The sequence below is a fragment of the Alligator mississippiensis genome, chromosome 4, assembly GCF_030867095.1.
Source record: "Alligator mississippiensis isolate rAllMis1 chromosome 4, rAllMis1, whole genome shotgun sequence".
Taxonomy (NCBI): domain Eukaryota; kingdom Metazoa; phylum Chordata; order Crocodylia; family Alligatoridae; genus Alligator; species Alligator mississippiensis.
The window spans coordinates 62314394-62329501 of record NC_081827.1 but is presented as its reverse complement, the minus strand read 5'-3'; the positions used below and the strand labels follow the sequence as shown (position 1 = coordinate 62329501).

Genomic DNA, 15108 nt, shown 5'->3' with positions numbered 1-15108 from the left:
AAAAGGTGGGTTTTACCTAACTTACAGGGTTTCATAGTTTCATAGTAGCTAGGGTCAGGAGGGACCTGAACAGATGTAGCCTGACCCCCTGCCACAGGCAGGAATGAATGCTGGGTTCACAAGACCCCAGACAGGTGATCATCCAACCTTCTCTTGAATTTACCCAAGGTAGGGGCGAGGACCACTTCCCTGGAAAGTTGGTTCCAGATTTTGGCCACCCTAAATGTAAAATATTGCCTTCTGATCTCCAACCTAAACCTATTCTCCATCAGCTTATTACCATTGTTCCTTGTCACCCCAGGTGGTGCTGGGGAGAAAAGGCATCTACCTATTTGCTGTTGATCTCCCCTGATGAGTTTGTAGGCAGCCACCAGGTCCCCCCTCAGACTTCTCTTGCTGAGGCTGAACAGGTTCAGGTCCTTCAGTCTCTCCTCGTAGGGCCTGTCCTGCTGCCCTCTCACCAAGTGGGTGGCCCTCCTCTGAGCCTTCTCCAGGCTGACCACATGCCTTTGAAGTGTGGTGCCCAGTACTAGATGCAGTACTCCAACTGCAGCCTGACCAAAGTCACATAGAGGGGGAGTATCACCTCTCTGGACTGGCTTGAGATGCACCTTTGGATGCATGACAAGGTATGGCAGGCCTTGCTGGCTGCAGTCTGGCATTGGTGGCTCATGTTCATCTTGGAGTCAATAATGACTCCAAGCTCCCTTTCCTCCTCTGTGCTTTCAAGAGGGGAACTCCCCAGCCTGTATGTATGCTATGGATTCCTTCTCCCAAGGTGCAGCACCCTGCATTTGTCTACGTTGAACCCCATCCTATTCTCATCTGCCCACTTTTGTAGTCTGTCTAAATCTAGTTGTAGCCTCTCTCTCCCTTCAAGTGTGCCCACCTTGCCCCACATCTTAGTGTCATCAGCAAACTTGGACAGCGTGCTTTCCACCCCCTCTTCCAAGGTCGCTGATGAAGATGTTAAACAGTGCAGGCCCGAGGACCGAGCCCTGGGGTGCCCGACTGCTCACATCTCGCCAGTTTGAGTACAAACCGTCCACCACTACTCTCTGGGTGCACCCCATCAGCCAATTTTTTACCCATCCAACTGTGCAGGCATCAATGCCACAGTCACTTAATAGGCATAGTGCCACGGGAAGAAAGATTGAACAAGGCACCCAGGAGAGCTGGGAGTTCTAAAGTATGAGAAGCCCAACAAGAAACTCTCCCAACATAATGGAAATGTAAGAATAATGGCAAGAAACTAATGTCATTTCACAAGAAGCTTTTAGGATGCCTCAAACGCAAAAGGAAAACATACAGACAATAAAAAAAATGAGCAGGTCACCAAGGAAGCATACCAGAAAACAGAAAGTGCCTGTAGAGACCAGCAAAAGTAGCACTTGGTAAGGGAGGGTTAAGGTGACAGGAAGCGATTCTATAAACACACTGCCCAAAAAAGAAAGACTGAGGAAGTTGTGGGTCCACTGTTAAACAGCCAGGGGGAATTCCTAACAGAAGATATAAAGAAAGCAGAACTTTTCAACAGCTACTTTGCATCAGTCTTCACAAAAAAATTAAGCTGTAGCTAGACACCTAATAAGGATTATCCAGATAAGGAGGGGGCAAGCTGAGGGGAGAGATAACAAAAGAGATGGTCAGAGAGATTTTGATAGGGCTGTATGAATTCAAGTCATCAGGCCCTGGTGAACTTGATCCCAGGGCCTTGAAGGAACTGGCAGAGGAGATCTAAGAGCCCTTGGCAACAGTGTTTAGGAAGCCGTGGGAGACAGATGAGGTACCAAAGGACTAAAAGACGGCCAACTTAGTGCCACTCTTTAAAAAGGCAAAAAGTAGGACTAAGGAACTACAGACTAGTTAGTCTCACCTCAGTACCTGGGAAGGTACTGGAGCATATCCTATAGAAGTCCATTTGCAAGGATTTGGAAGAGGAAAGGCTGATCACAAGAAGTGTGGATTTCCTAAGAGCAAATAATGTCAAACAGACTTGATCACCTTCTTTGACAGAGTAACTACTTGGGTAAATGAAGGGAATGAGGTAGATATAGTGTATCTGGAATTCAGCAAGGCTTTTGACAAGGTCTAGCATGGCCTCCTCACAAAGAAATTGGAGAAATGCAGACTAGGCAAAACTACTATAATATTAATAGACAACTACCTTGCTAGCTGCAAGCAAAAGGTAATTATAAATGGATGTCAGAATGGCAGGATGTTTCAAGTGGAATCCCACAGTGGTCTGTCCTGGGACCAGTGCTATTCAATGTGTTTATTAATGATTTAGGTGCTGGCATGGATCAAGTTTGAAAACGAGACAAAACTGAAAAGGATTGCAAATGTGTCAGAGGGCAGGAGTGCAATTCAGGATCTCAACAGATGGGAAAGGTGGGCTAGAGTTAACAGGATGAAATTCTATGCTGACAAGTGCACATTGCTGCATCTCTGGAAGAATAATAAAAAATACAAAATGGGTGACACTTGGTTGGATGACAGCACGATGAAGAAGGATCTGGGAGTCTTGATGGATCACAGACTCAGGATGACTCTACAGTGTGAGTCTACAGCCACACAAAAGGCGGATGTGGTTTTGGGATATATCACTATATAGAAGCGTTGGGTGCAAATACATGGGAGGTGATAATGCCTGTCTACTCGACACTGGCTAGCCTTGTCTAAAGTGGAATAGATTTTCTAGGGAAGTTGTGGACTTGATCATTGGAGGTGTTCAAGAAGACTTTAGACAGTCACCAATCAGGGTTGATCCTAGGCGTAGCTATGCCTAAATTCTACTATGGGTTTTCTCCTGCCCCTCCTTCTCCATTCCTGCCCCCCCCCCCGCCTTCCCCACCAGCCCCCCACTGGTACATGTGTTAGGGTTTTTGTAAGCCTTTCCCAGAGTGTAAGAATTTTTGCAGGGTGTTGCATGCAGCCAAGGCTGAAGACAGGGACTGAGAAATGCCAGTGCTTCTCCTGGGACTTAAACCTGGAGGTCCCTGGCTAGAGGGTCTTGCCCTTCCACTTAGCATGAGACCGATCACCATGTTTGGGGTCAGGAGATAATTTTACCCATGGTCAGATTTGGTGTGGACTGTGAGGGTTTTTGCTTTCCTCCTTTATGGCAGGGAGGGTGAGGAGGGTTGGGAGTCCTGGAATCCTTTGAGGGTATATTAACAGCATGCACAACAGCAGACCACTGTCTGCCATGGGCCCCATGCTTACCTGTGTTGTCTTGTGTTGTGTCAGAGTTGACTGTGTAGTTTTGCCAAGAGGTTAGACAATGGATTTGGATAGGGATAATTCTGCCTTAGGTAGGGGTTTGGTTTAGATGTGGTCCCACTACACTAAACCCTGTTGTCTCTTTACTGGTAGTACAGCCCTCTTTCTCCACCTCCTTCCCTCCCAAATGCCTCACGCCAGGATGGGAATAGGGGTGTGAAACAAAGCCACAGCCACCATTAAGCTGCCTGGCCAGTGGAGAGCTGATGGAATGTGGGGGAAGTGGGCCAGGTAGCATGGGAAAATTTCAAGTAATCTTAAGTAACAAAGGTTAATTGAACCTTTCCCCAGCTTTTGCTCCACTGTGGGCAAAAGTTATCGTTTTCTCTGGGGAAAGCTGGAGGGGGCTAAGATTGGTTCATGGAGGCTGGGATTTGTTCAGGTTGGGAGGGATCAGCGAAGGACTCCCCGCAGCATGGCCCTCTTTCTGTCAACCACCCCCCCCCCCCAGAGGAGGAGGGAATCTATGGAGGGAACCCACAGTGCCCATGTCTCTCCACCTCCCAGCTCCATGCATGCTCCCCTTGTTGCTACCCACCTCCTGGCACTGGCAGAGTCATGCCTGCTCCCAGGCAGTACCACAGTAACACACCCTAAACAGTAGAGTTTGGGAGGGTGGAAATTTTGTTCGTGGAACAGGGTGGAGGGGTGGGGATTGACAGAGTGCATCCTGGGATGTTGGAGGACCGCATATTGCTTGTTTTATCTCTGTGGTGCAGACTGAAGTTACCCTAATATGAGCTGGGTATCATAGCCCAGAGTTAACCCTTGCCCAAAGTAGCATATCTTTGAGATGCCCAGAGGACACTTAGCAAGAGTTTAAAAAGTTTTCACTTAAAGGTGCTTGTGTTTTAAGTACTTTTAGAATGGTCTAAGTGTAACATGCAACTTCACCCTCAGTTTGGATGTCAGTACACCTTTCCCCTCCAGAAACTTTTTCCATATATGTGATATGCAAACTTATCTGCCTCTTCATTCCTAAGAGATAGCCAGGGTCAGCCAGAGGGCCAGCCATGGTAGTGGAGTTTTACATTGTATTTTTGAGCCTTGATACCCCCACAAATGGGATGCTCTGACATCTAACCTGAAAGCTTGTCAAAATCACTAAATAGAAGAGTGAAATGGGATGAGAGCCTCAAGAAGAAAGCAGCTGCTTGGCTCAAGGCACGTGAGAAGTCTGTGTGAACCAGACCTGTAGACTTGCCAGCAGGGCTGGAAGTGTGCCAGGATTCTGACTTGGCTCTCTTCTGGCATCTAGTTTTTTGAAAGAAGAGTTTCATTTAAAATGTTTTGTTCAGATTCTTAACAAGTAGAGAAAGAATCATTCAACTCCACCTGGAGTCAGGTTCACAATTACGAGAAAGGTACACATTCCCACTTGTATGCCAGCAAGGAGTTAACTTTCAAACAAAATGATATTTTAAGTCACATCCATTATTAATCACACTGGATAAATTATCTGAATGTTTCTACTAAAATTATGTTAGCTATCAAAATGATGGGAGGAAAAATACTAAGATCTTCCCTTCCTCCCCCGGAACAGCTATAGGATTCCCTCTCCCCATTCCCCCCGAGGATTTTGCCCAGTCTGTTTCTAAATGCTGCAAAGGATGAGTCTCCCACCGTATCTGGGGGAGCGTCTCTATCTCCATTCATTAAGAATTGCCCTAGACTTTTTTCCCTGTAGCTTTATTGGTCCCTTCTTTAATGTATTCCCCTATCATTTATTATCCTGTGAGCCCTTGATGTTTATGGCAAAGGGAAGGGGATTTTAAAGAAGACACTGTGGAGAGGGGTAATGTCAAAATGACAGAAGTAGACATGATTGGGTAGGGAAGAAAGGATGGCAAAATTGCCATAGAAGTTGGAGAAATTTAAGAGGGGAAGCCGAATGCCCAAGTGGACTAATATTAGATATTGCTCCCTTCCCTGGTCCCACACCTTCAGTGCCCAATCTCTAATATTTCTACCTTATCTCATGATCTTGAAGTAAAAAGATAGGTACTATACCAAAAGGAAAAGGGCTAAGATCCAGCTGCAAAGAAAACTTGATTGCTTTTTGGGAAAGGGAAGCAATAGTGGGTACTGACAGATGTGACAGTTTGTCACGTGATCAGCCACTGAAAGCACTCATCAGCTGTACACGGACAGAAGTACATAGCTGTGGAGCACATTAAAAATGCTCAATCAGGCAACAGCCTGAACCCTCATTATATGAGGGCTCAGGTAAAGGCACACCAAAGTAGAGCTCCTTCATTAACATTTGTCAGTGTGACTGGGAGCAGGGCTCGGCTGATACAGCTGAGCTCTGCTTTCCATGCTGTCTTCAAAATGGGAAGGGGGAAGGGAGCAGAGAGAGTTCATTCTGGGGGTTGTCCTGGCAGCGCTGGAGGGTGGGGTGGGTGATTGGAGCCCCCCAATGTGTAGTCTGCCATTTTCTAAAACTGGGAAAGAGTTAGTGCCATACCTTTCACCTCTGTCTTGAATTCTTAACAGCTACATTCCAGATTGTAACATACTGGGCGTTGATAGACATGCAGCTCCCCGCCGTAACTCATGGCACTTTGCAGGAAGCACCATGAGCACCGGTGGGGCAACCCCCAGAACAAGCTCCCTCTGTTCCCTTCCTCCCCTCCCATTCCAAAGACAGTGCTGGGGCTTGGAAGGGGGAGGGGCAGGGCTAGGAGGAGGGCAGCTGCAAAGATGCATCTTATCTCCCAATCCCCAGGACCCAACAGCAAACATCTGTTGGGTCCCTGGCATAGTGGTAACTCATGGTGCTTCCTGCAAAGTGCCATGAGTTACAGCGGGGAGCTGCACGTCTATCAATGTCCAGTATGTTACAATCTGGGATGTAGGTGATAAGAATTCAAGACAGAGGTGAAAGGTATGGCACTAGCACTTTCCCAGTTTCAGAAAATGGCAGACTATAGATAACAGGATCAGAGCATTCTGTAACCAGAGTTGACTTACACAGGTGTTTAAAATCTAGCAAATCATTACTAATTGGGAGTACTTATTTATACAATCATATTAATAAACACCTGGTTAAAAATAATTTTCTTCAACAATATTTTAAAATATCTATAAATGTTGTTACTAGATCCTTTACAAGACACTGACAGAAATTGCTACTCTCTTTTATTTTTCCCGAGGGCCAAAGAAACTATAAGACAATATGTCAAATATGCTGTTGCTGCTGTTTATATAAAATGACCCATGCCATCTTGATTGATTGGGTTGTTATAGACATCTTGGACTAGTGCTGTGGCTGTAGCATCCTCTTGACATTTATGACATATATTTTATGTTTATAATGTAGAAAATTAATTGTTAACATGCTCTATAAGGTATTTTACTACTACTGGTTTCTCTAGAATTGTACAAAAAGAAGTAAATCAGTTTGAATTCACACCACGTTTTGCTGTAGGTCTCTGTGTGGGCACTCAGATGACAGAAATCATGAATTCAAACTGCTATACTGATTCTTATCAGTTTATGTAGAGCAGTCCTCAGGATCCATGCTTCCATATGCCATCACAAGAGGAGTCTGAGGTACATGGGCATTGTAGTGTGTTGAGAGTGAGAGTGGTTTCTAATATGTGAAGAATCATAAAAAAATTAGGGTTTGAAGGGAACTCAGGAGGTCTAGTCCAACCGCCTGCTCAAAGCAGGACCATCCCCAACTGGATCATTCCAGCCAGATCTTTGTTGAACCGGGCCTTAAAAACCTCTGAGGATGGAGATTCCACCACCTCTCTGGATAATGTGTTCTCCACCCTGGTAGTGAGAGATTTTTTCCTAATATCCAACCTAAACTTCCCATGCTGCAAGTTGAGGCCATTGCTTCTTGATCTGTCATCTACCATCACTGACACAGTCTAGCTCCATCCTCTTTGTAACTCCCCTTCAGGTAGTTAAAGGCTGCTATTAAGTCCTCCCTCAGTCGTTTCTTCTCCAGACTAAATAAGTCCAGTTCCCTCGGCCTCTTCTCATAAGTCGTGTGCCTCAGCCCCCTCACCATTTTTGTTCCCCTCCACTGGACTCTCTGCAACTTGTCCACATCCTTTCTGTAGTGGGGGGCCCAACATTGGACACAGCACTCCAGATGTGGCCTCAGTAGTGCAGAATGGGGGGAAAAGTTAGAATCTGAGAATGCTTGTAGTTGTAAACTCCCCTCCCCCCCACCCCCCCAAATAAAATGGCACTTAAACATGGCGCCAAGCCCTGCACATGCCCAGAAGAGGCAGCGTATTACTTCCATCCGTCTTGCCCAACGTCTGTAAACTTCAAGCACTTTAGTGGGTTTTTTTTGCCACTTTTATCTAATAGCTGATTGAATCAGGTTTAGCTAAAAGTGCCCAAAAGCCCTGCTGAAGTACCTGAACTGTACATGCACTGCAGTGCAGAACTGGGTTGAAGTAATATGATGCTTCGTCCAGTAAAGCACATTTTTGGAGGGGGTTTTGTTTTTTAGAGGGGGGGTGTTGTTTGTTTGTTTGTTTTTAGCATCTGCAGGTAGCCCAATTGGTTCAGGTATACTGCTGTGAAAACTCGATGTTTTGGTTCTACTATTACCAGAAATATACTCATTGCTATCTTGTCCCTTGAGAATCTGTGAAATGAAATAGGGCAGTATGTGCAATGTGTCTTGTCTGAGTTTGGTAACATGGCAGGCACTCTTCAGTAGTGTGCTGGGAAGTTTTTGTTCAAATGTCATACTTTGATGGTACTTTATGTCAAGACAGAGGATATAGTTTGCTTCTCCCCTCTGACACACAACCTTATATTTAAAAAAATGTTTTTGATTAATATAAGAAATAACTTGACAAATAGGAATCGGTTAACTTTTTATTTCATTTCCTACAGTGATTATAAAAAATAAAATGATTGTGACAACAGAGATCTCTATTTAATTTAGTGTTGCATTTTTAAATAAAATGGTTTGGCGTATTTCCAGTACCAATTTTTTATTCACACTGAATTTTCACTTTTGCTGAAACGGGTTGGTTTGGAGGGGGCAAGAGGACATGAAGTGCTTAAATATATTTTGTTTTAGCATATCCCACATATATGAAGCAGCAACACTACATAGTGGGGGCTAAATAACTGTGTCTTTTGTCCCACATTCATAGATGTAATAATACTATTGATGTGTAATTCTAGTTTAGTGAACAAATGAATTCACTTTCTCTTTTCCTTCTGTGATTCCACCATCAAAATACCTCTTTGATTTTCTGTAAACTGGTCTACCAAGTAATTTGCCAGGTAAAGTGCTAATCTGAAAGTTGTATTTGGGTTTTATTCAGTTCCATTAGGATCAACTAAACTTTGTCATACAGGGGCTATTATTCTGCCAGTTGTAAGGAATTTCTGTTTTATGAAGCAATGGTGACACAAAGACAGCACTGTGTAAGTGTCTCAATAACTGAACACTTTCACACTGCAATTTAGGAGGCGTGCAGTTCAGGAAATTGCTGGCTTCTGCTGGAGCACACTTTTACTGCAAGGAAAATTTTATTCGTCATTCAAGTAATTGGCAGTTTTAATACCTTGTTAGTTATTACCTTATAAACAAACTAATGCATAAAAGCAAGGCTCTGTGACCTGTTATCTAACTCTAGCCTTATGGTGGTAGTGTTTGTTGTTGTTTTTTATTAAAGTAATTTGTTTCCATTTATTATAAATACTTCCAGCTAAGAGTTAAAAAAAAAAAATGTAGTGTTACTTCTACCAGACAGCCTGAGGCCTGAAACATGATACAGAACAAGAGTGATGTTAGATGGGCTGCAGGATCACTGACTCAATCCCACACATGGTGCAAGGGCCCATTAATTTTTAACTTTTACTTAACTTGAATCGAGTGTTTTGTTTTGTTTTTGTTTTTTCTCTTGAGTAATAACCCCCTTCCTATGCACCCACTGCAGAACCTGTGACTTACTATTTGATCAAGTTGAACATTATCCATCTCTTCTCAGAAGCAATGTGCTTGTGGTAACAGTTAAGCTGCTTAACAACCAGCCTCCAGAATCTGGAAAAATGATCCTGGCTTTTTATCACTGGCACAACCACGTATAGGAGGTATTTCAGCTAGAGCAGATCAGCAGATTTGAACCTAACCAGTTAACAGCCACAAACTGGCGGATCATTACATTCTTGTTGTCATTTTTGTTAGCTCCCTTTATTACCCACCTTTCCAAGTTCTCTATAGCAGGATGTCCCAGAATGCATTTCCCTCTATGCTCATTTCTGAGCTGTGTATATATTTCCTGTGCATTACTTCTTTCTGAAGAGATATGGATTGGTGCTTCGGGTTTCATGGCATATACCCATACAAAGAAGATTAGGTAGTACATAGTATGTATAAACACAGAAACTTGGTTGCTGTGAAAAATATACTGCTCACTGGCCGTAAATTGAAGTGTGTGTCTTTGTAACAATTTAAAATACCCAATTGTTTAACTAGTTATGAAGTTATAATGAGCAGAGCTGTTTAATGGAAAGGAGACACTTTAGCACAGGAGCCATATATGAATTTCAAGCTCAAGATATGAGTTCTGCAATACATACAAGATACATTATTAACAGTTAGAGATGAATTAATATCTTTAAATGCAGGGTTAACAACTGGGTTGATTTATAGGCAGTAACTTTCTGTTGTGTTGTACAACGTAAGTCATGTTTTCTAATCTAACTCTTTTATTTATGATAGTTTGGGTGGATATTCATGCTTTTAATGCTTAAATCTTTAAAACAGGAACACATGCATCTTTGGTGTGCACTTTGGTTAAAGCAACAAAAATGTTGACCTGATCTCCCTGAAGTACTGAATGTCCTACTGCTCAATGCTAACTCTAAATATTTATTAAAAAAAATATGCCCTTATTCAAGCTGTTGGGTTTGATGAAAAAAAATACTGGATGAAATTGTACGGTCTGCACAATGGAAGTCAGAATAGATTAGTATAATGGTTCCTTCTGGTCTTTAAAATCCTATGCATCACAGTAGCTGGAGTGTCAGACAAAACTGATTCTTTTTGTCTCCTAGGAATATGGCTATGGAAATGTAGATACATGTGCATGGTTTTGCTTTCTCTAATCATGCAGAATTTTAGTTTGTTACATGCCAGTAGTTAATGTTTTAATTACAGAAACTATTGCATTATGCTACTTTACCTAAAGACTGATTGTCAAATTCAGAAGTTGAGAACTAAATTTCTAGGGTGCTATACAGCTGGCATATTTTTTGTTTAGATATGACAGAATCTTTGAGCATTGTTTTCAAATTTCAGGACCAATAACAAGATTGCTGACATCTTGCCTGAATATTTGAAACCATTTCAAGCTCTAGAAACTTTGGACCTGAGCAACAATAATATTTCAGAACTGAAAACTGCATTGTTTCCTCCTTTGCAGCTCAAGTACTTGTAAGTAAAACTTTATTTAAAATGATACAATGTGCTTTTAAAATATTACTCATTGTGGTAAAACTTAGTATGTTAGCACAGAGCAGGTTTGAGTCTAGTTTAAAATATTTATTGCCAGGTTCACCCGTTCTCATTTTATAGATTATTTGATAAAACAGCATAGATTGAGTGAGTTTTTTAGTTTGTAGAAAACAAAAACCATATATTTTTAAAAATCAAATGGAAGTATCTCTTGATGGAGGTTATTAATGAAATACAATTTTTTAAAAAATTATTCCCTTGGATTTAATGGGATTTGAGTTTCATATAGAGTTTCATGAACTTTTTTGAATCTTTACCATATTATTGATTTGAGAATTAAATTAAGCTACAGAAACACTGAGAACATAGTCTGGGGTATATTTTGGTAATATACCTTTGCAATATGTTGTATTTGACAATGCTACATTTTTGTAGAATGGAACAGATCTCTTAGCTGCGAAATTCACTGGTGGTAGTGTTTAGATCACCAATAAACATGTTAAGTTAATGCTATTTGTCAGGTGATAGGTAATACAAAATGGTTATATTTTACTACTTAGTATTAAAAACATATTAAATTACAGTAAATTTAACATTCTAGACATTGTTTCAACAGGTATATTAACAGTAATCGGATAACCTCAATGGAGCCTGGTACCTTTGACAATTTGTCTCGCACACTTCAAGTATTGAAACTGAACAGGAACAAAATGTCATCAATCCCTCACAAGATGTTTAAGCTGTCCCATCTGCAGCACCTGTAAGTACAGCCTACAATTAGTTAATTGTTTTCAGGTTTTGCAAAGCACTGGCAGCACTTGAACTTTAGCCTTTAATTTAACCAGAGGCTAAGCAAAGCAGCCACAACCTTTGCTAAAACCTTCTAATGGATAAAAGTCTTATGCAATAATGAGAAGTGTATAGACTGTATTTAAAATTTTAGTTTGCCTTATTAAAAAAAAATAGGTTAAGACAATAGAAATTCTCTACTTAAGGAAATACCAAGTGAACTCAGTTTGCATAATCTGTAGAATAGATCTCTTCTTGGTAAGAAAAAATGAAAGGAAATAATTTTGCTTTTAGAATATATATCAGTGAATAATAGTATGAAGTTAAACAGAACTTCATCAGTTTGACTGATAGTTTTGTCTGAATGTATTTTACCTAGTCTTAAAAATCTACAGCTGGTATGTAGAAATAGTATTAGAAAAGTGTCTATTTTTTTGTTCATCTCAAAGTATTTTGTCTCTAAAGACTTTCATTGTAGGTCTTGAATACAACATTTATTTTGAAAACATATATGCTCTTGCAATGGCAAGAGGACTATGTAATACTGTTTTGATATTAACAGCAGGCCACCTCAATATGAAGAGGTAAGCAAAGCAAGATAAAGGAAAACACTGGGGCCTGTTATTGTTAAATATTGTTCCTTCATTGCTTCTTCATATTAAACCCAGAGGCAGAAGAGGATAGAGAAAGCAGTAACAGGTTTAGAGGAATGATGACTGAATTCCTGCAAAGGTGAAAATTTCAAAATCACTGGGTGGTAGGGGTTAGGTCTTTATGAACATGAAGTGAGGAGGTTGTGGAAAGAAACAGCTCTCCTTGATGCAGCAGAGGTAGCTTAGCAGATTAGTTAACTTTGTGAAGAAACAGATGAGAAGCCTTGATCCTCAGAGGACCCTTTTTAAATTTAAATCCTTGATTATGAATAAACTTCTTGATATTTACAAAACAGAAGTTAATACATGTAAGCTTTAGAACATGGCCTTTCATAACTCCTAAGCCCATTGACCCTTTGCATTTAAAGTGAAAGTAACAGCAAGCACCTGTGTTCTGCATTTCAAATACAGAGTAGTATTAGCATAGTGAATTGTATTTGTATTAGAGTAAAATATCTATTTCTGTTACATCTTGTTTACATTGTTTTATGAATACTTAAAATCTATTTCATCATAATGATGAAGGTGGTGTAGGCATTCAGATAAACTTACTCTGTTACAACTGTACAATTTATTTTTTCAGGGAGCTGAATCGTAACAAAATAAGACACATAGATGGCCTTACTTTTCAAGGACTTGCTGCTTTGAAATCATTAAAGCTACAGCGAAATGGGATAACTAGACTCATGGATGGAGCATTCTGGGGATTAACCAGCATGGAAATCTTGTGAGTATAAGCTTTCACAGTTCCTTTGGAAGAAAATTACCTTGCATCACACAAATGAGTAGACATGTTTGTTTTACATATTCACATACCACAACTTTCCAAAAACCAAGCCAAAATATTTCAATTTGAAAATACCTTTAAGTTTGATCAATCTGTCTTGTTGCTCTGCAATCCTCAGCTCATTGCTATACAATAAATATATACTATCTAGCTGATAACTCACAATCAAATAAAGATCCAAGACAAAACATGTCCTTCATTTGAGTTTTTAAACCCTTTTTTTTCTGTGTGTGCATAGGCAGCTGGACCATAATAACCTAACAGAGATCACCAAGGGCTGGCTTTATGGCTTGCTTATGTTGCAGCAGCTTCATCTCAGCCACAATGCCATCAGCAGGATCAGTCCTGATGCCTGGGAATTTTGCCAGAAACTCAGTGAGCTGTGAGTAGCTTTTATTCTATTCCACTTCTGTAAGCAGGTTACCTGCCAAAGCATGAGCTGCTTACCACTGATCTGTGAATTTTTCATAACAAAGTTTCAAGGTTGACAACAAGTTTTTTGTGTGTAAGAGAGTCATATTTTGTCGGAAAAAGTTGAAGCCAACCGTGACTGCTTCAGTTCTCTGTGGCAGTTGTACTAAAGCTTTAATACAGTAATTTTCAAGTGAAAGAAATCCATTCTGCAGTAATTTGTGAATAACAGGAAATAATACACAAACTGTATAATAAAAAATTGTGTAATAGCCTTTGTTATACCTATAACTGAAAGCCATGTCTTCATTGTAACAAAGCGTTGAACAGAATTGAACAATAAACACTCCACTATAAACAACCGAGATTTTTCTTTTTGAACTTTCAGGGATTTAACGTTCAATCACTTAGCAAGGTTAGATGATTCAAGCTTCATTGGTTTAAGCCTACTGGTTGGACTCTACATTGGTAACAACAAAGTAAATTACATTGCTGATTGTGCCTTCCGGGGACTTTCCAGTTTACAGACTTTGTAAGTTGACACAACTTGATTTCATGGTCAGAAACCAAACTGATATATAAATATACCCACTTTCATTCAAAGTACTTTTATTTTGTTCTTAAGGAAAAGTAGAACTACAATTATTTTTTTTTGGGGGGGGGAATCTTTCCCAGATTTGTATACAGCTTTTCTTTTTAATAAGATTTTATTCAGGGTAATCATGAAATAATGTCTTGTTCTTCCTTCATTACAGTCTGTGCACAATTTTTTTTACATCTATAGATCTTGTTGTCTGTCATAGCAAGATTTCTTAAGGTAGCTACTTAAAAGAATCTCTGAGGGAAGAAAATAAATAAATGAATAGGTCATAGCAGGAACACACAATACTAACTCATAATGGTGCTGTTTTGGTTCCTACTACGCATGTGAATCCCAGACAAGTTTGTGAGAGAGACTGTTGTAGTTACTTTTCATTCAGAGTAGGGTATCAGCCAGGGCTTCTTTCTCATATCCAGTTCCTAGCCTCCAGCACAACGCTGCTCTTAGACAAGCTATAGGGGAGAGGGGGAAGGGACCACAACAGGACAATCTGCTCCCACTACTGTTTCCAATCATTATCCTCTTCGTACAGTTTTGTTCCACAGTAAACCTCTCCACAAGAGGTACTGCTAAGCCTACTGCCATGTACATGTTTCTCTTACTCTGCAGTCAGCTACTTCAGTATCCCATGTCCTGACTTTGAGTCCTCTTAAATTGATGAGAAATAAACTTTCGAACTCCTGAATGTCATGACTTGCACCTAAAGCACAGATCTGCCATTTCCTGAGGGCTCTTATACACTGCTTCTTCCCTGTTGAGGAATACAGGCAGCATCACTACTGATTGCTTAGGCACCATAATCACTGTTACTTCTTAATCTGTTTGGAGTAGTTCCCCCAGGATAGGAGTCATGGCACAAGAAATCTAAGTATAGATATATTCAGTAGGTAACTGAAGATCAGATGTTGATGATTATGCAAGCTTTTGTCATTCTTAAGCATTTGTCTGTCTAAAATAATGGATGTTTATTGAAATATGTATCTTGGAGGAAGGGTGAGAAGGAAGTGAGTGAATCAAAAATGTTACCTGTAGAATATATCCTGACCCCTTCAGTAGTCAGGAGAGTAACAAAGTACTTATATGCATGATACCTGTTTTTCCCTAGGACTTTGAAAATTAGAGGTTTTTTTCCTCTTGC

At 40.6% G+C, this 15108-nt stretch overlaps 1 protein-coding gene across 2 annotated transcripts in view; it reads left to right on the top strand.

Annotated features, from left to right (window-relative positions):
• Positions 1-15108, top strand: part of LRIG3 (leucine rich repeats and immunoglobulin like domains 3) — a 67910-nt gene that overhangs the window by 27422 nt on the left and 25380 nt on the right. For both annotated transcript variants that reach the window (XM_059726041.1, XM_006258847.3), the window contains exons 4-8: positions 10574-10708; positions 11346-11489; positions 12755-12898; positions 13197-13340; positions 13758-13901. In XM_059726041.1, coding sequence (XP_059582024.1) covers positions 10574-10708; positions 11346-11489; positions 12755-12898; positions 13197-13340; positions 13758-13901 — 711 coding nt within the window. The remainder of the gene's footprint in view (positions 1-10573; positions 10709-11345; positions 11490-12754; positions 12899-13196; positions 13341-13757; positions 13902-15108) is intronic.